Raw genomic sequence first — 27,662 nt, forward strand, 5'->3', positions numbered from 1 at the left:
CTAAGCTTTCTTCTTGGCATCTGGATTTAGCAGTAGTTCTGCCATGGCCCACTCCATCAGCAGAGTTGTCGTGTCTGTGCCATGAAAAATCATCTCCTGCATACATAACATAACATAAATTAGAACCAAACTTATTTAATGCCCTCCCCACAGGCAAGCAAACTCACCTCATTATTCATATAAATATAAATTTCGGAGATTCCATGTTAGGTCAAATACAATACAGAGATCAGATTGCATGTTAAGTAACGTAAAATACAAATATAAAAGTACTGTGAAATTACGGACCCAGAGAACAACGATCATATCCTCCTCATCCACCTTATCTTCTCCCTGAAACGACAGCAGAATGTCAACAAAATTAGATTGATCACCGCTTTCCCTACCCCGCTCTGTATGTCGGTGCTCTTCGATGATACTTGTAACCAAATCTCTCACACGCGGCACCAGGTGGGCACAACGAGCATGGATTTGAAGAGGGTCCAACAGCTACAGCAATGGTAGATGATCTGCCCAATTGAAAGCTCTCAAGAGCTGGAACCCCTCATCCACCATCTCCTGCAACTTCTTCACTTCTTCACAAGTAGAAGTACATGACATATCGAACCTCCTTCCAAAGACGCTGCCCATGATATTGTTCAGCGTAGCTCCTTGCAGGTGTCGTCGAACCCTAACAACACCGCTGGAATTACATTCCTTTTGAATATCAAGAAACATTCCGAGAGCATCGGCCTGGCGACCAAGCTCGTGAGCAGTGATTCTGCGGGGAGTGAAAAGATGCACAGAAGAAATTCTCCCGAGCAGCCTCCAGTAGTCCCCATTGGGTGCAAAGCCAATGGCCCACCCAAACAACAGCTGCGCAGATTGCTTGAGGGGTCTGTTGGCAAAATGAGGAGAGCTGAGCAGCTCCTGGTCCACTTCAGGATCCGATGTAATAACGGCAGGCGTGGAGCCTAAGATAAAGGGTCAACGCCATGATGATGAGCTAGATATTCGAGCTTGCAGTGAGCAAGTGATCAGAAAATTATCCTCAAGGACTTTCTAAATGCTCAAAAATGTAAGTCAAAGTATGCTCCTGGAAATAGTCTCATTGCATAGATCTCTTCATTCTGAATCTAATGCAATTTGAATGGGAAAAAACGGACTTCGGATGAAGAAGTTATTGTAAAAAGAAAATTGCCCAATGTTCTTAGAAAAGGAGGCATTTTCTTATTAAAATGGGACTTAAGGGGTCCTTAAGAAAATCACATCGCAAATGCAAAAAGAAGGCCTTCATGCGATATCAAAACAGACCCCAGGCCGTTTACATGTGCGATTAGCGATAGCGATATTGGCGATCAGAAGAGCATAGCACCAAGACTCATGCCATTGCAACTTACGATATGCAATAGCGCGATCGGCGATTGACAATCGGGTAGCGCAATACTAAGGGGGCCGTTACATGTGACATATGCCGATGCGATGAACCGATAGCGATAGCGCCGATAGAGCGATCGGTGATCGGTGAATCCCTGATACAAGGGGCGTTACGAATTGCGACATGCGATTGCAATATGCGATTGGTGATCGACGATCGACACAAAGGAGCCATGCTAATGCAACGTGAGTTTACGACATGCGATAAAGGCTGGACCTGATAAGGTTATGGACGTGATTACATAATATTTGAGTTCTGGTTAAATGACTCATGATGTGTTTTTCTATGTATTCTTGTGTATTGGAATTTTGTGCTATTTTCGGGATTTTTTCTGAAGAAAGGCCGACTATTTCTTTTCATTGTAAAACAGCTCCCATTCTCCTTGCGACGCTGTAAGCGAGTGTTTGTAATAGGAATGCGTTATAGAACATACAAAGCCAGATGGCCAGCCGCAGAGCCACAGAGCTACAAATCCAGAGGGCTAAACGCAGAGCTAGAGGGCTAGATGCAGAGCCACATAGCCAGAGAGCCTAAGGGCCAGACGCAGAGCCACAGAAGAATGATTCCTCATGATTGCACACAGAGGAATGGATGGAAGCCGCTGAGTCAGAGAATTCTTCAAAGGCCAGAGAGCCAAGCGAAGAAGCAAGTTTTCCCTTGAGAGAGAAATTTTCCCTTCAGGGAGCTCATAGCTGGGCCAAGAGCCGAGAGCCAGAAGCCAAGAGCCGAGACCCAGAGCCAAGAGCCGAGACCCAGAGCCAAGAGCCAAGATCCAAGAGCCAAGAGCCGAGACCCAGAGCTGAGAGCCAGAGCTGAGAGACAAGAGCTGAGAGCCGAGAGCTAAGAGCCAGAGAACAACAAAGAGATCAAATGATCGAGCTATTGTCGATGTCCAAGGTGTGCTGAAGACAGAAGAAGGAATTCCATAGAAAGTAAAAGAATTCTAAGGGAGTTAGTGCAAGCTAGGAGCTCAAGATAATCCGGAGCGCTGATTGAAGGAATCTAGTCCAGAGAAGCCTAGATTTGTCTGCAGAGTATGGACAAGCAGTGGGATAAGATGGTATTCTAAACCCACAGGTTCAGTTGTAAACAAATGGAGTTGAGTGTGGAACTTGTAAAGGAGGTTTACCATAATCCCAAAGAGCCTAGTTGAGTTGACTAGAGCTCATGCAGATGTAGCCCAAGATACTAGGGTGAACTCCTAATTAAACTTGTTGTCTTTATGGTTTGTTTATTTGCTACATTTACTGTTATGTGTGTTTATATATCAGTTTAAGCAAATAAACTTAAGGCAATTAAGCAGTTAAAGGCAAACACAAGCATACACCTATTTCAAGTTATTTTAATTCCACAAATTATCAATCATAAGCAAGATCTTGGAAATAGTTTAAGCTTTGGAGTGGGAGAGGTTCTTGTAAGCTAACAAGAAGCCTTTAGTGCCCCACTTCAGATCAGGTGATATCAGAGCCCCAGGTTGATTAACCACACCTTCAAAGAAGGTGATATTGGAGCGAAGTTATACCAAAGCAGGTGGTATCATGGAGAAGGTGGTATAATGAAGCAGGTTGTATCATGATGTAAGTGGTATAAGATCAGAATGCTTGATTGACAGAGTAATCTATTTGCCTGCTTAACTTGAAAGGTGTTTAAACAGCCAATGATTGATTGTTTGATGGTTTGTAAACAGACTATTGTTTGAGTTTGTAGAGGTGAAGGGAAAGATATTGATAACTAAGTCCAGGAGAGGACAAGAAGGAAGAAGGGCTGAAGGCATTCTTCTTATCCCAAAGTACCTCAAAGCAATCCTTGAAGCACAAGAGATTTGTTGCAAAAGGTTGCTTGAATAAGCTCTTTGTTAATCTTGTTTGAAGTTCTTTTGTTCATTTTGATAATGAAAACTTCTACAAGTGAGTCCTCGAAACCCTCCTCCATCACAAGATTCTGTGATAAAGACATGAAGCAAGACTTGTTCCTCATGATGGACATGGTGAGAGAAATGAGTATTGGACTTCAAGAGTAGTTGAATTCCATGAAGGAAGAGTAGCAGTTGCTTTCTAACAAATTGTAGAAAGTGGAAGGCCAACTTCATATTCCAAATATGAACCTGGAAAGGGTGCATGAGTTGGAGACACAACTCCTTGTTGCCAAAGAAGCCTTAGTCAAGTATCAGCTTGAAGAAGAGGTAAACTATTCTAGTTTTTCTTCAAATTCCTCTAAAAATGATTATGTTGTTTCTTTTGAAAACCATACAAGAGGCATAGGTTCCAAGTTAATATCCAAAATGGGCTATGAAGGAAAAGGGTTGGGCAAGCATGCACAGGGTATTGTTCAGCCAATAATGGTTGAGGAAAGGCCTAAGTATTTGGGTCTTGGCTATGGACAATCTTATGGAGAAAGTTCCAAAGCAGCCATGAAGGCAAATGAAACAGTTCCTAGAAGGAGTTTCATGTCAGGTCTTCTAATTCAAGAGTGTAAAGATTGTATTCTTGGGGAAAGAAATAGCTTGAAACATCATTTTCAGGAAGAAGGTGTTCATAAGCATACACTTGAACCAAAGAGTTGTGGAAACTCTGAAATGATTGAAGAGATTGATGGTGTTCCAAAGGGAGCTACTTCTTCATTCAATTCACCTCCTCATGAAGGTAATGAAGGTATAAATCTGGTTCTAATCATATTCCTTTGATAATGTAAAGCATGATAAATTTCCATATAAGCATTGGAAAAGAATTGCACGTTCCTTTTGTGGTTTGGATAACCATAATGTTTCTAGCTGTTGGAAGAGGATGGCCACATGCAAGAAACTTTGGAAGGAAAAGAAGCACGAAGCCAAAGGTCCATTGGACAAGGCAAATCATGTTGTCAATAATATGCACATGCATTGCACTTACTGCCATAAGCAATGATACATTGCTGAAAAGTGTTGGACTTTGAATCCAACAATGCTTCCACAAAACTTGAAGAAGGTGGAAAGAGAAAATTTTAAGAATGGAAAGGAAGTTTCCATAAATGATGTGTTTCAAGATGATTCACATGTTGTTGTTGATGTGCAGACAAAGGAAGGACCTTTGAAATGGATTGGTAAGAAATGGTTAGAGTTCTTATCGAATTAAAGTTGCATATCTTTTGATGTGAATAGAAATGTATCGCATCTATTTGCATGTCTTTGTTAATGAGATGCAAGTTGTAGGATTTTACCAAGAAGGTGAATGGACAAGTTGAGTAGGAGACTCACTTTATTGTTGCAACATTATGCTCATTTCAGCTTCGAAAGTACAGTGTACTTAAGCGAAAGTTGAAGGATGAAATGCATGCATGAGAATGATGTGCATGAACACAGGGATGTTGATGATTTTCTTGTATTTGAACATGTATGTGTGATTAACTTGAAGGGTTGATTAATTTGTTGTAAACATGCATGTAATGTAATATTGACTTGGGAAAAGTTGATTTGGTCTCCAAGATGGAGATGATGATAAGTGTTTCATCTTTGAAAAGGAATCCTACATTGCTTTTTCTACATGCTTGACTTGAAGGGTCAGTTGTTTTAAAGGCATGTTTTGTTGGCTTGTTATCTAGTCAATCATTTGTATGCAGATGTAAAGACATGGAGGTGTCCACAAGATGTGAAATCTATTTCTTTTGATGAAGCAATAGTTAGGCCATCTAGTTGTTGTCTGTAATTCTGTTGTTGTTAACAGTTGTTGTTGACAATATGTCAAATAGATACAAATGTAAATTTTTGTGAAGAAGATGTAACTTCACATTTGTTTGAGCCAACTTAGATCAATGATCCAAGAAGAGAAGTTCAAACTACCGACTGTAACCTTCTTAGCAGGAGTTCTGCATGAAGTTAGGGAGGAAGACAATTCTTAACCTAAAGACAAGCACATCCAAGAAGGAAGTGTTCAAAGGCTTTGGTTCAGAGGCACTATGCAAGGCAAGTGTATGAAGGCTGAAAGAAGAGGGTGACGTACTCTCATCTACTGTTCAGATCAGTATATCAGTCTTTTGGGGTCCAAAAGATTCCCAGTGGGGAGGCATGATCAGAAAATGATCCTCAAGGACTTTCTAAATGCTCAAAAATGAAAGTCAAAGGATGCTCCTAGAAATAGTCTCATTGCATATATCTCTTCATTCTGAATCTAACACAATTTGAATGGGCAAAACGGACTTCGGATGAAGGAGTTATTGTAAAAAGAAAATTGCCCAATTTCCTTAGAAAAGGAGGCATTTTCTTGTTAAAATGGGACTTCAGGGGCCCTTAAGAAAATTGTGTTGCAAATGCAAAAGGAAGGCCTTCATGCGATATTGGAATAGACCCCGGGCCATTTACATGTGCGATCAGCGATTGGAGGAGCATAGCACCAAGACCCATGCCATTGTGACTTGCGATATGCGATATCACGATCAACGATCGGTGATCGGGTCGCACAATACTAAGGGGGCTGTTACATGTGACATACACCGTTGCGATACTTCGATGCGATGGGCCGATAGTGATAGCACCAATAGAGCAATCGGCGATTAGCAAATCCCTGATACAAGGGCCGTTGCAACTTGCGATATGCGATTGGCGATCGGCACAAAGGTGCGATGCTAATGCAATGTGCGATTGCGGCATGCGATAAAGGCTAGACCCGATAAGGTTATGGATGCGATTACATATTATTTGAGTTTTGTTTAAATGGCTCATGATGTGTTTTTCTGTGTATTCCTGTGTATTGGAATTTTGTGCTATTTTCGGGATTTTGTCTGAAGAAAGGCCGACTATTTCTTTTTGTTGTAAAACGGCTCCCATTCTCCTTGCCACACTGTAAGCGGGTGTTTGTAATAGGAATGCATTATAGAACACACAGAGCAAAATGGCCAGACGTAGAGCCACAGAGCCAGAGGGTCAAACCTAGAGCCAGAGGGCCAAATGCAGAGCCAGAGAGCCAGAGAGCTAGAGGGCCAGACGTAGAGCCACAGAGGAATGATTCCTCATGATTTCACACAGAGGAATGGATAGAAGTTGCAGAGTCGGAGGATTCTTCAAAGGCCAGAGAGCCAAGTGAAGAAGCTAGTTTTCCCTTGAGAGAGCAAGTTTCCCTTCAGGGAGCTCACAACTGGGCCAAGAGCTGAGAGCCAGAGTTGAGAGCCAAGAGAAAAGAGCCAAGAGCTAGGAGCCAGAGCCGAGAGCCAGAGCCAAGAGCCAGAGCCAAGAGCCAGAGCCAAAATCTGAGAGCTGAGAGCCAGAGAACAGCAAAGAGATCAAATGATCAAGCTATTGCTGATGTCCGAGGTGTGCTGAAGACAAAAGAAGGAATTCCAGAGACAGTAAAAGAATTCTAAGGGAGTTGGTGCAAGCCAAGAACTCAAGATAGCCTGGAGCGCTGATTGAAGGAATCTAGTTCAGAGAAGCCTAGATCTGTCTGCAGAGTATGGACAGGTAGCAGGATAAGATGGTATTCTAAACCCATAGGTTTAGTTGTAAACCAATGGAGTTGAGTGTGGAACTTGTAAAAGAAGTTTACCATAATCCCAAAGAGCCTAGTTCAGTTGACTAGAGCTCATGGAGACGTAGCCCAAGATATCAGGGTGAATTCCTAATTAAACTTGTTGTCTTTATGGTTTGTTTATTTGCTACATTTACTGTTATGTGTGTTTATATATCAGTTTAAGCAAATAAACTTAAGGCAATTACGCAGTTAAAGGCAAACACAAGCATACACTTATTTCAAGTTCTTTTAATTCCACAAATTATCAATCATAAGCAAGATCTTGGAAATAGTTTAAGGTTTGGAATGGGAGAGGTTCTTGTAAGCTGACAAGAAGCCTTTAGTGCCCCACTTTAGATCAGCAAGACCAATGCTGATGTCTAGCAAACTTCCAATGATGGGCCATCCTTTGGGACCAGGAATGTGTACGCCGCCCGACCTCCTGTGTCTCCCCGCCCATGTACAGCCTCCTAGGATCAACCAGGAGGCCAAAACAGCAGAGACATCAGCAATAACCAGTGCAATATAAAGACGCCATTGATGTTGCCCACAAACATCATCAAATTCCAATGAGAAATGACTATAACAATTTCTAAAGAGGAGGAAATAGATCCACCACCTGCCTCCTAAAGAGCTCCCACGATTCTCCATCTCAAAAATGGATGGCAAATAGAAAATCTAAGCAGCAACAAGAAGCCAGAGATATGAGCGCATAGAATGTGCAGGGGTTGAAGCGGATTTATAGCTCTAAGGGTTCAATTCCACGGGAAGAGAGGGAAAAGTCGGTAACCGTAAAAGGCAGATCCTAAAACATTTATTAAGTCGATACGATTCATTCATTGGAATTCGAAGTGGACGCACATGCACTTGTTAATGCAATTGGTTCAATTTTGGTAATTTGAGTTTTTAGGATGGATTTTGAATGTCTTAGCCATTTTTTTCTATGGTCTTGATTCTAATGCTAACATTAGAAAAAAACAATTCAAATACTCACGGTCAAATTTTTGGAAAACAAAAACACTAGATTCGGACAAAAAATAATTGCCAACACGAAATTGTGTTCTGCCTAAACAACTCATGTACTTTTAAAAAAAAATTGGGTATTTGAATGGCATAGATTACAAAGTTCAAACGTATTTTTCCCAGAAATGCCAACTAGATTTCCGACAGAATGAAAAAAACTAAGGAGTCGTTAGTTCCTTCTTGGATGGTCAAAAGTGGCGGAATCTGGGCAATTTTTTTTCAGAAAAGACAGTTTTTTATTGTGGAAATGGATTCAGTACCACCAAAAACGTTTGGGGCACCTAAAATTTTGAAGTTTAACCACTGTAACTTGCATTTACAAAAATCCTTGTCGGATTTTTTCAAAACATAGCCAGAATTTCCATGACTTCCAGAGCAAAAAAACAGTCCCATTAGACTACGGCTAAAAGTAAGCATTGAAAATTAATAATTAAACAAAATTATGATTAAATAAATTTTATCATCTATATAATTTCCTTTTCATTAATAAATTATAATTACTTTCATTAATCATATATTTTCCTTTCTAATCTTTAAATATTTTTATCTTTTCTATTTTTAATATGTATACATGGGTAATATTAAAAATTGAAAAAAGAAAGAGCAAATTTTATTATAGCCTTAAGAGATGAGGAGTAAATTTTATTATATTCAAAAAAACATTAATGAATCAATATAGTACACTATGTACTATGTTGCCAACTAGTTTTCTAACAAAATGAAAAAAAACTCAACCTTGAAAAATAATAAGTAAACAAAGTTATGATTAAATATATTTTATCATCTATATAAATTTCTTTTCATTAATAAATTATAATTAATTTGATTAATCATATAATTTCCTTTCTAATCTTTATATATTTTTATCTTTTCTATTTTTAATATGTACACATGGGTAATATTGAAAACTGGAAAAAATAAATAGCAAATTTTATTAGAGTGCTCAGAAAAAGAGAGTAAATTTTATTATATAAAAAATATATTATCAAATCAATATAATAATATTTATAAATATATTAAATAGATAAATTATTTTAATAAATTAATAAATTATTTTAATTATATAAATATTAAGTGTAAAAAATATTTTAATATTATTAAGAGAATGTTTTATGTTTAATTACTTTTTAAATATTAAGACAGATTTTACTTAGTAATAATTAATAATATTTATATGGAGAGATATTTTTGTTTCAAAATAAATAAAAAATGAAAATTTTAATTTAATTGTTAATAATTATCTATAAAATATTCTTATTAATAATTAAAGAAGGAAACTAAAATTTATATCAAATACTAATTTTCAGAATTATATTTTTTACTTTTCCAACCGATTATTGATAAATAAATGTTTTATGATATAAATTTCTGTATTGCGTGAAATTAAAATATATAAAAAATATAGTCAAAACTACAACTATAAAAGATTATTGTTATTGTTATTTTCCTTCCAAGTTAGATGTCTCTCTGAAAATAACAAAATCATATAAAGTTTTCATAATTTCATTTTCAATGTGAAGGGATCTCCTCTATGATAAATAGGTTAGTTTTTCATAACCTTCATCTAAATGTAAATTTGTACAAGTTAATTATAATTTTAAACCTGTCCACCACGACCATGATGGAATAATGTTGCCTGGATTTCCTTGTAAAACAAGTGATGAAATCCATGGAAATGCTCTCCCATTTCCACTCTGGAATCAGAATCGACTGTAGCAATCCACCTAGGTGATTACATTTTTCTTTTACTTGTTGACAATCCAAGCATCTAGCCACAAACTCCGCCAATTCCTTCGTTAGATTCAATAAAAAATAAAAAAAATTCACCGATGTCAATGTCTTTTGGTATCCTGGGCACCCTGAGTACAGTTTTGCCTGGAATTATCGCAAGATAGTCTTCTTGACCTCACTGTCATTCAGAACATAGATCCGATCCCAAAATCTGACCAAACCATCCACTCTGAAATGATAGTCAACATCCTGATTACATGTAACCTGTTGTAACTTGCACCTAAGATCCATGTACATGTCATCCTGTTGTCCTGACTCTGAGATGTGATCCTGTAAATCTGTCCCATAATAACTCATTGTTGCTATATGATTCACCTACACTCTCCTACTAAGAGCATCTAAAACCCTATTTTCGTTTCCCGTAATGTATTGGATCTTAAATTCAAACTCACTAATCATGGCCAACCATCTAGCTTGCCTGAAACTCAGATTCGGTTGGTCAAACAGATACCTCAATCCACTGTGATCGCTCGATAATACAAACCTCCTACCAAGGAGATAGTGCCTGAGTCCACATCTTCAATGCATGATTGATCACTGCCAACTCAAGATCATTTGTCAAATAATTATGCTCGTGCTCATTCAACTTTTGTGACTCATAGCACACTAACTGTCCTTCCTACATTAAGATTCCACCAATTCCTCTCATGTAGGCATCTGTACACGCCGCAAACTCCTTGTCTGGATTTTCAGTCTTTAGAACTGGAGTGTTTGTCAACAACTGCTTTAATTGCTCAAAACTTGTTGCACATTCCTCGGTCCATTCAAATTTCTTACCTTGCCTCTACAATGATATAATAGGATATGTAATCCAAGAGAAGTTCTAGATGAACCTCCTATAATAGCCTACTAGTTCCATAAATGATCTTACCTCGTCCACGTTTCTTGGAACTTCCTAGATCGCTCTTATCTTTTCCAAATCCATTGCTATGCCTTCCTTGGAAACAACATGTCCCAAGTAATGTCCTCTTGTCTGAAATAAACTTCATTTAATAATCTTGGCATACAATTGATTCTCTCTTGGCGATTTCAATGTTGTTGCCAAGTGTTCGACATGATCTTCCTCATTATTAAAATATATCAATATATCATCAATGAAAACAATGAAAAACTTGTCCAGAAAGTAGCTGGAGCATTAGTCAAACCAGATGGAACTACAACAAACTCATAATGCCCATACCTAGTGTCATAGGCCATTTTTTTCACTTTTGGTCAATAGGCTTTTAAACATCATCCATTCACATCCTTCAACATATTGTCATCATCCTTGCACAAAGCCTTAAGCATGAATCTCCCTAATCCCTAAGATTTTTCCCTCAACTCCTTTATTTAAGTGATTTTAAGGATTGGGGAACCCTCCATAACTCAGCAACTGTGTTGTATTGCAGACTCTCCTTCTCTCAAGGTGTTATCCAGTGCACCCTCCATAAATGTGGGGTGTGGTGATTCTAGAAATTCAGGAAATATTAAAAATATTTCCGAAGCTTCGTCTTCCAAAAGCTTCCATAGGTTGTTTCAACCATTTACCTTGGATAAACATTCGAATCCTATCGGATTCCACCTTGTAGAAATCACCATCTTATCCCTTGAGCTATCCTCCCATCACTTTTTGATCTCAAGACTAGATTGGTAAATGGATAAGAATTCATGAACTACCTCTCCTTCCTATATATTTACCTCATTCCACAAGCACTTGATTGGTTGTTGTTGGATTTTGGAGATTGTTTCTACGAGCGTTATGCTATTGATGTGAGAGATATATTTACATGCATTAGGGTGATTAGAGGTGCACTTTGTGACAAGGAAAGGAGAAGTCAACTTGGAGGAGCTCTTTTACAGGATCAACATATTCTTCTTTTTTAGTAACTCACTCCATTTCTATTAATGCAAAGAGTTCCTTTTTTTCTATATATCATGTTATGGTCTCATATATTTTAGTACCATGTCGATCTCTTGAATAAAGTGATTATATGATGCTACATATATTTTATGGATTCTTGGCTTGTTTTATCAGACTGTGTAGGTTCTAATAATAATAATCGAAGCTAGGATTGGAGCATTCAAGACAAGGAAGGAGTGAAGCATACGATAAATTCCAGGTAGGTTTCATCTCGTTTTCTATTTACCTTAAGGAAAACATTAGTCCCTTTGTCTTTCTATTGTTCTAGGTCAGTCCACCAGGCATAGGGAAGATACTTTTGTCCATAGTCGTAGATTCTGCATAACAAATTGGTGACCACTCCATCATCGCTCTTATATTTTTCGAATCCACTGATATGCCTTCCTTGGAAATAACCAGTCCCAAGTAATGAACCTCTTTCTGAAACAAAATGCATTTGCTAATCTTGACGTACAACTGATTCTCTCTTTGCAATCTGAACACTACTGCTAAGTGTTTGACATGCTCTTCCTCATTCTTAGAATATATCAATATATCATCAATGAACACAATGACAAACTTGTCCAGATAAGGATGAAACACATTATTCATCAAGCACATGAAAGTAGATGGAGCATTAGTCAAACCAAATGGAACTACAACAAACTCATAATCCTATACCTGGTCCATAAATCAGTCTTGTAGATGTCCTCTTCTCTAATGCATACTTGATGATATCCAGATCTCAAGTCAATCTTCGAGAATATTGCTGCTCCTTTCAATTGGTCGAACAAGTCATCAATCCTCAACAACGGATACCTTTCTCGATGGTCACCTTTTTTAACTTCCTGTAATCAATGCATAGCCTGAGAGTACCATCCTTCTTATTCACAAACAACATTGGTGCACCCCAAGGTGATACACTTGCCTTGATCTATCCCTTCACTTCAAATACAACTTGAACTCTAGTAACTCTGGTGTGCTCATCTTGTATGGTGCCTTTGATGTTGGTCTTTACCCTGGTACCAACTCAAAATAGAAGTCCACTTCTCTATGAGGTGAAAACTCTGAAATCTCTCTTCGAAACACATCCTCAAACGGATGCAAGATTGGGTACCTCTTCATAACTTCCTCATTCTCAACATCCTTACCTTTATCACTAAAAATATGCACTACAAATAACACACACTCTTTTCTGCGACTGCGCTTTTCCTACATAACTGTCACCATTCTAACTGATGTAGATTTATTCCTACCCTGCAAGATTCTTTGTTCTCCATTATCATTCAAGCATTCAATAGCGTTGTCATAATAGTCCACCTTATTCCTGTGAAGATACAACCAATCCATACCCAAAATCATACTATATGATCCCAACAAGAGTACATTCAAATGTGTTGAGGTAGGCATACCATTCAACTCGAATGTACAATCTCTTACCAAATGATGAACTCTCTTCTTTGTACTTGCATCCAGCTGCACTAACCAAGATTCTCCATGCACTTCTTTATTCAAACCTCACTTATACACCAGGTCAGGACTTACATAACTATAATTAGATCCAGGATCAATCAAAATAGAAACAACTTGATCATAAAGCTTACCATCCATCTTGATAATAGATGAATCGTGATTCACCTCCCAGTTTATCCAACGCTGCATAAATTTGTGGAATTCTTTGCCCAACATCCCCAACTGTTTGTGCATCCTGTGCACTATAAATCTGAGGCCTACCACCCTAATTCTGTGTACAATCTCTCTTGAGATGATCCTTACCACATGACCAACATTGCAACATTCCCTTACCATCACCTTTATTCTGATGTTCTCTAGGCTGAGGTCCATTAAACTTCTTGTGAGGTGCAACATTTTCTTTCTCTCCTGCATCCTGAGGTCTTGTTTTCTTTGGCTGCCATTTACCTTTAGCTTTCTCTTTCCCTTTCCAACCTTGTTAAGACTCTGTCTTGCACTTTTATTGCTCATAATAGTGCTTTAGTTTCCCAATGACTTCTTCAAGTGGTTGAGGCTCATCATACTCAATCTGATCTTTAAACGCTAATGGAAATCCACTGAAAAATCTCTGAAATTTGGATTTTTCATCCTTAAGATACGGTACATACCTCAATAACTCTAGGAACTTAGTCATATACTCCTCAACTGTCATCGATCCCATATTTAGCTCACATAATTCCTTGGATCTTTTGTCGTAGTGCCTCTAGTGACAAGTACTTCTTCCTGAAAAGTCTCTTCAACTCATGCCAACTCAACTCGTTTGTCCTGATGTCTCTAACCGGCTTCACATCTTCCCACCACATGTATTCTTTCCCTTTGAGGCTGAATATAGCTATTATGGCCTTCATGTTCTCCATGTAATCATGCAACTTAAAGAACTTCTTCATCCTGAGTAGCCATGCCTTTGCATCCTTTGACTTCTTCAAATACCCATTAAAAGTAAATGGATTTTCTTTCTTTAACTCATCTTATAAATATCCCCTGTCACTCCTCCCGTAAGGATGATAGCGATGATGACCATGATACATGTTTGAACTAGAACTAAAGTAAAGCTCATGTCCACCGCCTTTCCTATCAGGTGTATCCAAGAACCTGCCTTCTATGAACATGTCATTTTTATCTGACCTGTACTGGCCATGAGACCTACTACCATAGGCTCCATTAGTCATGTCCCCTTATCCATGAATGATCCTAGGTGGTCCCTATGTCTACAAGTTTGACAAGCTTTGAGGGATGACTACATTAGCCTCTGCTTGTTTCTCCTCTGCCTGAATGATTCTATCATTATCTGCTTTGCAACTTCTTATTTATTCTTTCAAACTTCTTAATGTGTATGCTAAGTCAAAAGAGTGCCCACCACCATGCTGCTCATATGATACATAGGGAGAGTCTTGTGAATTGTAGTCTACCATATCTCTAGTCCTCTTTGATTTTATTCCTTCAAGTATACCATGTCAGCTTAAGCCAAAACATAACATAATCAACATATCTTAGTATAGTTTAGGGGTGGATACCTCATCGACAAGATAAACTAGATTAGTGAAATACATGTATAAACATAATCATAGCATTATATAAAAATCATCTCAACCATCATCTAGTTACCATGCATGACTATACCAACCACATACCATGACCTCATGCACAACAACTATAACCATGTCAATGTATACATAATGACGTATAGACACTGACATGAATAACAAGTGCATAACTGACAAGAACTCACAACAAATATATCCAACAAGAACACCATCTACTTTCACATGGCGACACAACTGCAACCATGTCTACACAACAAGTGCATAAACCACAAGCATAAAGAACTGACATGTATGCCTGACCAACACATTTCTCCCATCCAATCCAAGGGGTGAACCTGGCTCTGATACCAATCTGTAACACCCTTCTCCCATAGTTACCCAAGCTAATTGGTCCACTGGGGTAAAAAAGTGACGCGGAGTTACTGTGATATGATTCAACTCCCCATGTACAATTAAAGAAGTGGAACTGAGAAAACAAAACTGATCTGTCCTTTCTCAGAAGCTACAGAATCTTCAGGAGACAACCAACCCTTCTAGGTGCCTAACCCCTATGAAAACTTGTCATTTCGTTGAGGTAGATTCCTAGTTGCTCCCATGACAATCCATGCATGTGACTGAGAGCCTCCAGCCACTCCCACAATAAGGCATGCATGTGACTGTGGCCTTCTTTAGGCAGTTCTGATTCAACGGCCTTAGATTCCGTGCCACTTTTTCAAGGCCAGGTCTCAGGCCTTTGTTTAGAACTTTATAAAACTTCCAAAAATGATAAATAATAATTAATTAAATCTACTAATGCAAACATTGGTACAAGGACTTGACCTAACCCCTAGTAGCCATGACAAACATTTTGTCAAACATATCACAAACATGTAATCTACAGGTTATAACCATAGATCTGAGCATAGGGTTTCATACTTATCTGAGAATTGTCAAGAATAATTTATGCCTTATCAGAATAGTTGCATTATCATGTATTAGGTCATACACTCATTATTCATTCATTTACTAATCAAAACGTAATGAAATCCATGACTAAGATGTGTCATAAAACCATGCTTATAACCATAAAAATAGCAATGATAGAACGACTATTAAAACCACATATTAACAAGAACATTTAAACATGAAATACCGAAGGAAAATGAGTTCTTATTAATGTATGCATAAGCCAACCAAGTCATGAACTTCAAAGAACCACCCGACCATAGATTGGGCTGAACCAAATCTTTCTTTCAACTAATCATCCCCATGCCATATTCCAAGCATGAATGTGGGACTCACAAAAAAACCAATCAAGGCTTCCTTCAACTTTACCATTTATCCACCAAGGGATTCCTAGGCCCAAAACCATCATCAATACAACTAGGCTTTAACGCAATCCCACGGAATAAACAAGCATGGATGCCTCTGGATCTCTCCACCTAAACCGTGACGAATTTTTCTGTCTCTGCCTCTTGGATTTACCATATTTCCCGAAATTCACCAGTCAAGGATTCCTAGGCCCAATGAGGTTCCACCCTATAGGATTTATCGTATATCCCACCATTCACCGATCAAGGATTCCCATGCTTGATGAGGTCACACACAATTAGGCTTTACCATAACCCCATCTTCACCAATCTAGGGATTCATATGCCTTGTGTTTCTCCCCTGAGACCACCCCACTTAGTTTTGAAAACCATCCGGAAATTCAGCTCAACCAAAACAAGAGAACCCTATCACATCATGGATATCTGGAAATAGAAATGCAAGTTTGAAAATCATTGTCACACCTAGAAAAACCCATGCCAAAGATAGCAAGAGAACCAAAACACACATGCATGTGAAAACTAGTAAGGAAACCATACATGCAACTCAATACCTGCAAGTAATCTCGCTCTTCCTTGCTTGATTTTTGCTTCATGTTGCTTTCTTGTCTTTCCCTTGCCTTCCTTCCTCCAATGCTAGAGTGCTCCAAGAATGCTCTAAGTGTCCAATAGTATGAGAGAGTAGAGAGAATAGAAAGATATATCCAAAACTGAACTGAATAAAGGTTGTGAATTGATCCTCCAAAGCCTTTTTATCAATGAGACCTATATTTTCTTCGTTTTCCATTATTTTCCTTCATTTTCCTCCTCACATGCACCTTGTGACCTTTCACCTTCCTTTTCTCCTAATTTCCCTTATTTTCATAAATAAAATGCTAATTAATGTCACTTTTCCTTTCCAAACCCTTTGTCATTTTCCCTAGCCATAATAAACCAAATGAACGCCCACACTAGGATTTTTTGCTCAACATTCAGCTTCGATTGTGTTCCCCATGACCTTGGATATTATTTTGTTATTAACTTTATTACATGGATTTTTGACAAGGGATGTTACATATTGATAAAGGCTTGAATGTAGTGGTTCTAGTTTGGCTCTGGGAAATTAAAGGGGCATTTTGGGCTAGCCCGCCACATATATAATTGTTTGAAAGTATAGACATGCACCAAATAAATAAAATATTTTATTTTCCATATGACATAATATAATTTCATATCAACTTTAAAAAGAGATAAAGTAATTAGAAGTAAAAAAGAGTGAGTAAGATTCTTAACCCTTATAGTAACTTTTCAAAAACATTTCAACCTAGGATATATATATATATATATATATATATATATATAGATATATATTCAAAAAAATAAAAATAAAAATAAAACAGTTGAAAGTTAAAAGTAAAATAAAAATTATCACGTAATTCCAATTAGAGGGAGATGAGTAACTCATTCCATTCTTAATATAAAATTAATATGTTACATATAAAAGTGTTCATAATAATAATAAATTTCATATGGTCTATCAATAAATACTTTAATACACAAGATTAAGGAATATTGAGGTACACCTAAAAATGTATTAATAACAAAAAACCATTTTAATATGAACAATGTAGTCCATAGATAATATGTCTCAATGCACATGTTATTTAAAATATTTTAATGTCAAATCTATATATATGACATATCGTTAAAAAAAAAATCATTATTTTAGGTTTTGGTTCTTTTTTAAGTGTATTTTTTTTTTGTCAAATTTCGCTAAAATCCAACAAAGATTTTTTGGACTTGCAAGTTTAAGTTATGCACTCTATATAGTATTCAAAAATAAAATGTAAAGAATGTTGAAATTACACATTGTGAATATATGTGTAGAGAGAGAAAACCATACAGATTCATTCATATCTATAAGGGTATGAGATGGATGTAATTTTTTTTTCCAAATTTTACATTCTAAAAGAAGTTTTCAACCAAAATGTTTGGATCTATACCACTCTATACTCGTTCTAACCTAATGATCTTCTTAACAATGCCTATTGGTAATATCCAATATCTAATATAATTAATATACTAGCACAGTATTAACTTTCTACTTACATACCAATAAACTTTTATTTATAATATATAATACATCTATTAGTATATATTATTTTATTAATATACTATAATATAACCTAGAAACTACTATATGTTTATTATATATATATATATATATATATATAAAGTTCTATAGATCTAATAATATATAATTTATATTTTACTAATTTATTTATGCATTAATTCATTTATAAATACTATTATGTATCTAATATAATATTTTTTTATAAATTATATTTTTTAGTTTAGGGTGTAATATAATATTTTTTTTATATAAATTACTTTTTTTAGTTTGAGGTGGCCATTTAGGTTTTGAATGAAGCTTCTCATTCTGTGCACACTATTTAATTATTTATATGCTCTCCACCATTCCTCGGTCTTAAAGATAGACTTAGTTGATGGCTCTGAAACGTCCACTAAAATCTTTAAATCTATAGATATTTCTCCATGTATTAAAATTACCCAATGTTGAAATAATCTTACCTGTATTTACTATATTTTCCCTCGTCTCTCACTCTTATACATTATGGTGATTTTTAACTCCATATTTCTTCAAGCTAATTGATTCTAGCCCTGTTCTGAAAGCTAATCGATTATGAGGAGAGTAATGATCTATTTTAATCTATGACAACAAACGAACTTCTTGGTGTTATCCATTCTGGAAAGAATGAAAATCCTAGACGGGACGACTAGACCATGAAATATTTTACTAATTTTTTTGTGGTCAGGGAGGATCAACTTCAAGTCATGGAGAATATCCGCAAGCTTGGGCATATGTCCAGAATTTTTAACTTTGCATTCATCACCCCCATCTCCCTCATCTCGAAGGTAAACTATCCTAACAACTTTAATGATTTTTGGTTAATCTCCTTTTGTAACAGTTTATACAAAATTATTACCAAGGTGAAGGTGATCATTATGAGACTAAAACCATTACTCTCAAGGGTGATTTTACTACAAAAATTTGGTTTTATAAGGTAGGTTAATTCATGAAGCAATTGGATATGCTCAAAAAGGTATCCACATGATCAAAACAAATGGCAATCCTCAAAATTTATCTTTCCAAGGCATATGATTGGTTCTCTTGGACTTATTTAAGGTTGTTGCTTCTACATATGGGCTAGTGTACCATTTTAAAACTAAATTATGGGTTGATGATGTCCTCCTCTTTTGGTGTCTCAATTTTTTGTAATTGCAATATTAGAAAATGAATTCAATTGTATTAAGAATGATGTAAATTGTACATATAAATACAACAATGAAACTGTTGGATTCAGTTTCTAGGTTTATTGGACATGCATTAACTTTCCACTAGAACCGTGACAGATTAGGTGCCTAACATTCCCCCCCTTAATATGAAAGGGTGTATTTGAGAGTCAAAGAAGAGAGATAAAATGAAAAAATGCATGACCACTAATGGTTGAATAAGCTCTCTGAAATGGTGGGTTTTAAGAGAAAACCATAAATAAACCCAAAGGTAGGAGAAGTCGAGGTCTCAATCAGTGGTGGTTTAAGGATGACCACCAACTCTAGAACTATCAAAATAGTTCGTGAAACAATTTGCAATCTACTTAGAAGATGAAGTCTTCTTCTAGTGGAAGTTCTCCCTAACAGAAATTGTAGTAGAAACCAAAATCTTCTGCAGGTAATGGTTTAAGGAATGCCACCAATAAAAAAAACATGCTCATGGGGCATTGTTGTGTCTCTAGATACAACTCTAAATATGGCTATGGTTATCTTTGATTGTACGCTCAGATAGAAGGTTCAGGTTGTGGTTCAGGCTCACTTGATAAATCTTTGAATGATGAATATTTGAAGATGCTAAATTACCGTTAATCCCCCCCTATCAGATACCTTTGAGAAGATGATGAAACCTTTGCTGCAAAAATAGTCAATAATCGAGAACAAATTCTATGGTATGACTGGTATATCTTCCTCATTGTTGAACACCATTACCAAGAAGTGATTCATTCGAGGTGAATCTTCGTTCTTGCAAGAGTTTTTTTCCTGGAACATCTGTCTGAATGATGAGTGCGCTTACCACAATGCTCACAATGATGAAGATCAAAACATTGATCTTTCACATGGTCAACTTGATCACAATGTTGGAATTTGAGAATCTGTGGTTATTGTGCAACAAAAGCATGTGAAGATGGATCATCCTGAAGGAATCCAACACTGCGAAACTGGATGAGCTTGGAATATTCTAGAATATGAAAAGACCATCCTTTTTATATCTGAGACTAGTTCTATTCTTGTTGTTCACAACTTCTTCCCAAGGTCTGATGAAGGTATTGGGAAGTACAGTTTGAACCTTTACATCTACTTGCAAATATGCTCCTGAAATGACTCCATTATTTTAATCAGTCTTCGATTGTTGATGGGAATTAGGCTCAAACATGGATTTGTCCTGAACAAGAACCAGTTCATAATTACAACTCTTCTTTTGTAGTTCATCTCGTTGTAGTTGTGTCTCAAGCTCCAAAAACTCTATCTTGTCCTAAATATTTTGTAAACAGGTCCGTATGTTAGAGAGATTGTATTATGAATGTGTTATGAACAATGGAGATTAGAGTATTCAGTAACTCTAATACTCCCTCAAGTTTGGCCATTTTACAAAAAAAAAAAGTCAAGGGTGTTGGGGTCAACTGAAAATACACCCATTTACAGTACAATTTATAAAATAAAATATAAATGATATAGATGGCACCTAAATGTCAAAAATTTGTAGTCAAATATGATAAAATATATATATAGCATGACCAACATTCAAGCCTTCAAAATAGGGCACCATTTCCTTTGACACATACATAACTTTTCTCCATCAAATGCCATAATTTACCCAAAAAAAAACCTCGCACACTCCTTTGTAACACCTTCATTCTTTAAATCAGTTGTCCTCCCGAAGTTCTACACAAAAATGTTGTTCATAGAAGTAATATCAAATTAACTCTCTCAAAAACTAAATTTGTATGGTTAAATTTTCCAACCAAAAAATCCTCTTTTATATATCTTAGTAGAAAACCACTTTAATCATATTTTACGAACATTGGGGCATTCGTCTTCTTCATGTAAATATGAAAACAAAAGTAACATTCTTTGCATAACTACCAACAAAATTTTCATTTTCATCATACTATCCACACTAACAACCTTCAATATTCAACTTTATTATCAGAGAAACAAATATGTCTTACCACTCCAAGAGAAAACCTACAAGCCTTGCGTCCATGATATGGATTTTGACCATCATAATGGAATCCAACCAACCTTCATACTCTACTTGTTTATGCCAACAATCACCATTCTACAATGCCAACAGTCACGCAGTCTTTATCTCATCCATTTGCAAGTTATGCACTCTTGCTTCTCCTCTCAGATGGACTATGTATCCAACTCCTCCTCTAAAAACAACAACATAAGACAACTAAATATACAAAAACAACAACTAACTACACTAGAGTTCCAGCGTTGATGTGCTCTATTGAAAACAAGCATCTTCACATCATTTTATTAATTTAGAGTTGTATATATTTCCCATATATAGCTAGAAACAACAAGATTCATAAATTCACCGCAATCAAATCTATATTGACATTTGAAACCTTAAAAATATTTGAATAAAACTCTTTGAAATGAAAATTCGTCTTCTCCACGCAACTCTGAAGAATGAACCGGGTGTCGTAGATACCACTGAATCAAATGGTCCAAATTGGAAGAGGGGTTTATAATCTAGGTCCAGTAGGAGTGCCAAAGGTGCACTAGTTTTTCATGCTACTGATGGTGATGCATCTATTGTAGTAGACAAAAAACTAGTGAATAAGACCCTTTTGATTTATAATGATTTACATCATAAGCTTGTAAAGGATGACAAAGCACACAAAAATGAACCTAGCGGCAATGACTTCAAACAACTTGGTCTGAAAGCCTAGTCAATCATGGTGGAAAGAGGATTTTGTGTCAATCAAGACACAAAGGTAATTAGAGCTATTCTTGGTGTAAACGTAGGTGCTCTTTCCTATTTTAGGATGGAGCTCATGTGATGCCACAGAATGGAATGAGTTTGAAACAACTTACCAGGAAAGAGGCAGATTTGTTATTCTCCTTACATTCGCTGGGGAGAGCAGAGGCCTTGACAACGCAAAACAACTCTGCATAAAAAATGTCTCCTCAACACGTCCAACAATTTGGCACCTTGGACAGGTCCACTTCAACATGGCACAACATCTCTCCTTCATTCAGAATACAGAACTAGCAAATGTGCAAAAACTCCTCCTCGTCAAACACAAAATGGCAACACAGATTCTTTGCACAAAATGTATCTTCAATAAGGAATGTTATGCAAAACGCTCCGACACTAGTGAGAAAGTGAACCAAGTTTCTCACAGTAAGTCTCCATAATCAAACTTTGCGTAGTGGAAGAAAAACTATAATAAGGAAAAAGTATGCACTGGGGGAGAGCAGAGCTCCCATAAAGGCCATGAAACTAGTGGCTCAATCTATTCAACATAATAGAAAGAAAGGCCACAAAACTAGTGGCTCAAGTGATTTAATAGGGCATATAAACCATTGCTCTAATACCATTTTTGGAATCACGATGTTAGAAAATAAATTCAACTGTATTAAGAATGATATAAATTGTACATATAAATACAAAATGAAACCATTGGATTGAGTTTCCAGGTTTCTTGGACATAAATTAACTCTCCATCAGAACCTTGACAGGTTATGTGGCTAACATCAATCAATGGTCTAGGCTCAAATTTCCTCAAGCCTACTACACCAAGGTTTCCCACTATTTTCTTACTTATTTTCACTTATTGCTAAAGGGCTCAATCCCGCTATCTCTAATGCAAAGCGATCAAATAATTTCCATGGAGTCTTGGTTAGTAAGAATAGTTACCTCACTCATTTACTTTTTGTTGATGATATTCTCATTTTCTTCTTCTGTAATCAGGTCGACGATATGGTTCTCAATCAAGAAGATCATTGACACCTTTTGTGGTGCAACCCATATGGAAATAACTCTCCAAATGTCACGAAGTGCAAGAATATTATCCTTTTTCTTTTGCTATCCATTTTCCATTGGTTTGCGAGGTTCAAAATGTCTATGGTTAAGAGAATGTGTTCTTCTCTATCCAAAAACATGAAGATATGAAATAAAGCCACCAATGTTAAAGACCATTAGTAAAGGATATTGGCAGTAGAATCATTCTGCTTCTTTCTCACTAAACATCAAAATGATGTTTCCATTTTTTATTATTAAATTATATTATCTTATAATATTTGTATATAAACTTTGAAATAAAAGTTAGGCTTATGAAATTCTTGTTGTTGGGCGTGTGCACGGCTATTCCCTGCATTTAATATGATATTTGGTTTATATAAATTTCTGCATAAAGAAGCTTACTTCTGAAACATTTTAACAAACTTCCCTTAAGCCAACAAGTTGGAGCACTACATAATACAAATGCATTCTCAACATCTAGTGTTCCAAGGTATTAAAATCCCTTTCTTTTAAACAAATTGCAAAGCCTTTAGAGGTCTTCTTTTTTTCAAACTACACCACATAAAGTATCATACACACGATAATGATGTGTCAAAATTAAATAAACCTGAGAGATTCAGTTATGAAAGAATACACACTATATAAAAAAAATAAAAATAAAAAGTAGGTGAGCATCTTATCCATGAATGCCAAAAGAAACGACTCATCTACCCTATTTTACAAAATGGTCTTACTTCAAAAAGAATATTGTTGCAAGAAGGAAGAAATTAGGACACAAAGAGACCAATAGTGTTATCATTATGATAATGGAGAAAGCTTCGGAATCATAAATAATACTAGAGAAAGAGTTATATATGGGCATTCAGAGGGAGGTCTTGGAACTATAGAAGGATTTAACATGAGCGTTTTTATAAATTTGACCCATATAGAATAGCTACTTCATCAAGGATGAGCAATAAACTTCCATGATGCATACTCTATTTGCCTTCTCTCTCAATCGTGTTTGGGGTGATTAAGTGCAATTAAAAATTGCGTCTTTAACAAAACATGCTAAAATATTAATTAGAGAACACATATATTGCAAAGGTTGTTGATTCATTACAAAAAAAGTGATGGTGGCTGAATCACACCTATGGTTGGCCATATCATTGCCCTTTCTTAAGTTTTGAGTTTTTTTAATCCAATCTGTATATACAAACTTTTTATTTTCAAATTTCAATTTCGACTAATAATTTGTACAATGATTGAGCTGATATGACTCAATCGAGTCAGCGATTAGTTTAGACCAATTTCATCTAAATATGGCTCAAATTAGTTTTTTTTTTTTTTTTTTTCAATTTAAACCACCTAATTATAATAAAACTCACTATTAAAAAAAATCTATACCCAGTCATCCAATTGAATCAACCATTCAACCATGATTTGATCAGTGCTAATAGGCCAATTGTGTCACTAATTAACTAAAGAAAAAGAAAAGAAACAAAACCTAAAAAGTAAACCTGAATCCTGATGTCAAGTCGACCACCTTCAACTTAGTCATATCGTCTAGTTGGCCTCCTCCATTTTAGAAGTTATACTTAACTTCTAATTTATTGTTGACATTTACTTTCATTTATATATAAAAAGTTTTAATTTTTAAAGTCCAAATAACATCTCCATTGTTAAAATTTGACTCTTTTTTCAAGACAAATTTATAAGAAATCATATAAAGAAAATAGAAATAACAATGTTTTCAACCTTCAACCTACTTAAGAACCTTTTTCTTTTCAGCATTTTAATATATATAAAGTAAGAATTTAAGAACCTTTTTCTTTTCAGCATTTTAATATATATAAAGTAAGAATTTAAGAACCTGTTCCGGTTCCTCCAGCCCTCCTCAAGCTAGGAATTGTGCACTTCTAATATTGGAACCTAGCAATAGAATAAGCTGCCCCCATTGTTCCAAATAATTTAAATCATTGAATCGTAGCAATGTTTGACAACATTCAACAAGAGAAAATTCGGGGGCATGTTTCCAAATAATTTAAATCATTGAATTGCAGCAATGTTTGACAACATTCAAAATACAGACTCTTGGAGTTGGCTGAGCCATTCTAATGAGCAAGAATTCAGAATAGTGCATAGTTTGGCCCAAAGTTATCTCTAAGAATCTCAAATTTACTCAGATTACAGTTGACTGAGCCATTCTAATGAGCACGACTTCAAAATAGTGCATAGTTTGGCGCAAAGTTATCTCTAAAAATCTCAAATTTGGTTTGGTTACTTTTAAGACGTCAAAATAGTGTATAGTTTGGCCCAAAGTTATCTCTAAGAACCTCAAATTTAGTTTCGTTACTTTTAAGAATTCAAAATAGTGCATAGTTTGGGCCAAAGTTATCTCTAAGAATCTTAGATTCATTACTTTTAAACTTGAGTTATCTTTAAGAATCTTAGAATTTACTGTTTAGATTACAGTCGTTACTTTTTAGACATGAGGTTATTTAGAACTCCATTGTTGACTAGAATTTAAGTTCATGTGTTTCAAAATTTATAGCTGGCATAGTCTTAATATACATAAATTATTGGTGTATATAAATAAATATATTTTCATTAGATTTTCCAATCCAGTATATTATGATTTCGTTGGTAATATTATTTTTTTAAAATGATTTTATTGATAATATTAGCTTTTTTAAATGTTGATCTTGTGATATATTTTTTTTGTAGACTTGGGAGGACTACATCTTCATCATGTCCAATATATCACCCCTATAGGGGCGGAGAATTGAATCCGCGACTTCACATCAAGGATTGCTTTAACAGAGCACCCGATCACCATCTATCCAAGGCGCGCGTCTAACCAAGACAATGTGGACTTGATCTTGTGATATTGATAAATATATTGGCTATTGATATAAAATGTTGTAAATCCTTTATTATCGTAATATTAAATATTATTTACAAACTATTGATTAGGAAAAAATTAACATGATGTTGTAAGTTCGTTGATATCGTAATATTAATTACTATCTACAAAAAAAAAACATTATTTAATAATCTTACTTTTGTATTTTTTTGGCCGGGAATTAGAGAGAACAATTTTTGGTGAAATCTTGATTCCTTGTTGTTTAAAATATATTTTTGAATTCATAGATTAATTTAGCACCTTGAAAAACCCCAAAGGCAATGTGATTGTGGAGGGATAACACTAAAACTTATAAGTCTAACAAAGTCCTAGTGGATTTTGGGAAAAATTGAGAGGAAGATATACCTAAAACACTACTCTACATAATCAATGATGTCCTCCTCTCAAAGAAAATAAAAAGATAACTGAAATTAGAAATGACTATTTATATCATCATAGATGCTTTGTTATTATGCAAATTCATTAATGAGATATTCCCTGATTGTATAACCCAAAAGATTTTCAATCATATTTAAGATCTCTCAGTGAGTAAGACGAGAATATCCAACAATGAAAGCCAACTCTAACAAATAATGAAAACTAGTTTCTACTTGTTTAAATTATCTTTTGAGATTACTACAACCTGTGATGTTAGGTTGAAAGAAATAATTAAATCATATTGTGTTTTGCTAAATAAGGATTTTGACTTCATCAATCCAATCAATCTATCATCACACTTTTATTTTGATAGTGATAAATAGTTTTAATAAATGAGTAGAATTTTTTTTATTAATTCAATATATTTTTAAAATTCAAACTACTTTCAAAAATATTTGTTAACAAAGCTATTTGAACTTTGTAATATACCTAACCTCATGCATATGATGTCTTTCACAAATCATTGAAACAGAACGGTGAGACAAAATCATTAAAAAAATTAATGATCCAAAAAAATCATTAACAGGAACCCACAGTAACTAACCTTTATATTTTTTATATCGACATTTCTATTTTCCGGCACTCGTCTCTATTTTAAAGGAGAAACGACAAACCATGGTGCGCCGCTTTGGTTTTAGCTGCTTCGGGTTTCAACGGGCTGATGAGGCAACATTTTAGCAGCCGGCCGACTCGTGCGTACCATGCTGCCGTATCTGTGTGTTCATACGGTTGAGAATGTGGGTCAAAGAAGAAGCCGTGGACGCCGCCATATCGATCTTGGCAGACGTGTTGATACCTCTCATATTTAAGGTCCCGAGATACGCTTCGCCACCTGTCTCACGTACCTGTTGGTTCGTTTATTGTTTATTTTTTCATTGACGAAGAACTGCAACAGATCCTCCGACGAGACAATACAGTTGACGAAGAACTGCAACAGATCCTCCGACGAGACAATACAGATTATAAAGGCAATCACCGAAACGAAATATGGCAGAGAAAACCGACTCAAAATGAAATGCGTGCTGCTGCATGATTCTTGGGAAAAGGTATTCAAAGCGTATGTATTTTTCCATGGTTTTAAACCATAATTTTCCTCTACAATGCTTATATTGTAGTTTTAGATTTTATAGATCTTGTCTTAGATTTTACAATCTGGATGGACCTTGTCACCCAACGAAACGAAAAGAAAATAATAAGCTAACAGTATTCTGCATGGATCGGACAAAGGTATGAAATTATTTAACATAGTCATAGCGGCCAGACAAGATTGATATGGGTGGTAACTCATCATCTT

The 27,662-nt window shown here is 35.8% G+C and overlaps 1 protein-coding gene across 1 annotated transcript; it reads right to left on the bottom strand.

The window, feature by feature from the left end:
- Positions 1–27,171, bottom strand: LOC149177812 (cytochrome P450 78A4-like). The gene is made up of 4 exons (XM_089421894.1): positions 27,069–27,171; positions 514–953; positions 274–333; positions 1–96 (listed from the first exon to the last, which is right to left on the bottom strand). Exons 1-4 carry the CDS (start codon positions 27,169–27,171, stop codon positions 1–3), a joined length of 699 nt encoding a protein of 232 aa, XP_089278020.1.
- Positions 27,172–27,662: the final 491 nt, after the last annotated feature.

The sequence above is a fragment of the Pinus tabuliformis genome, chromosome 4_1 (genome assembly GCF_031772625.1).
Source record: "Pinus tabuliformis cultivar Carrire ecotype Pingquan chromosome 4_1, CPIR1, whole genome shotgun sequence".
Taxonomy (NCBI): Eukaryota; Viridiplantae; Streptophyta; class Pinopsida; order Pinales; family Pinaceae; genus Pinus; species Pinus tabuliformis.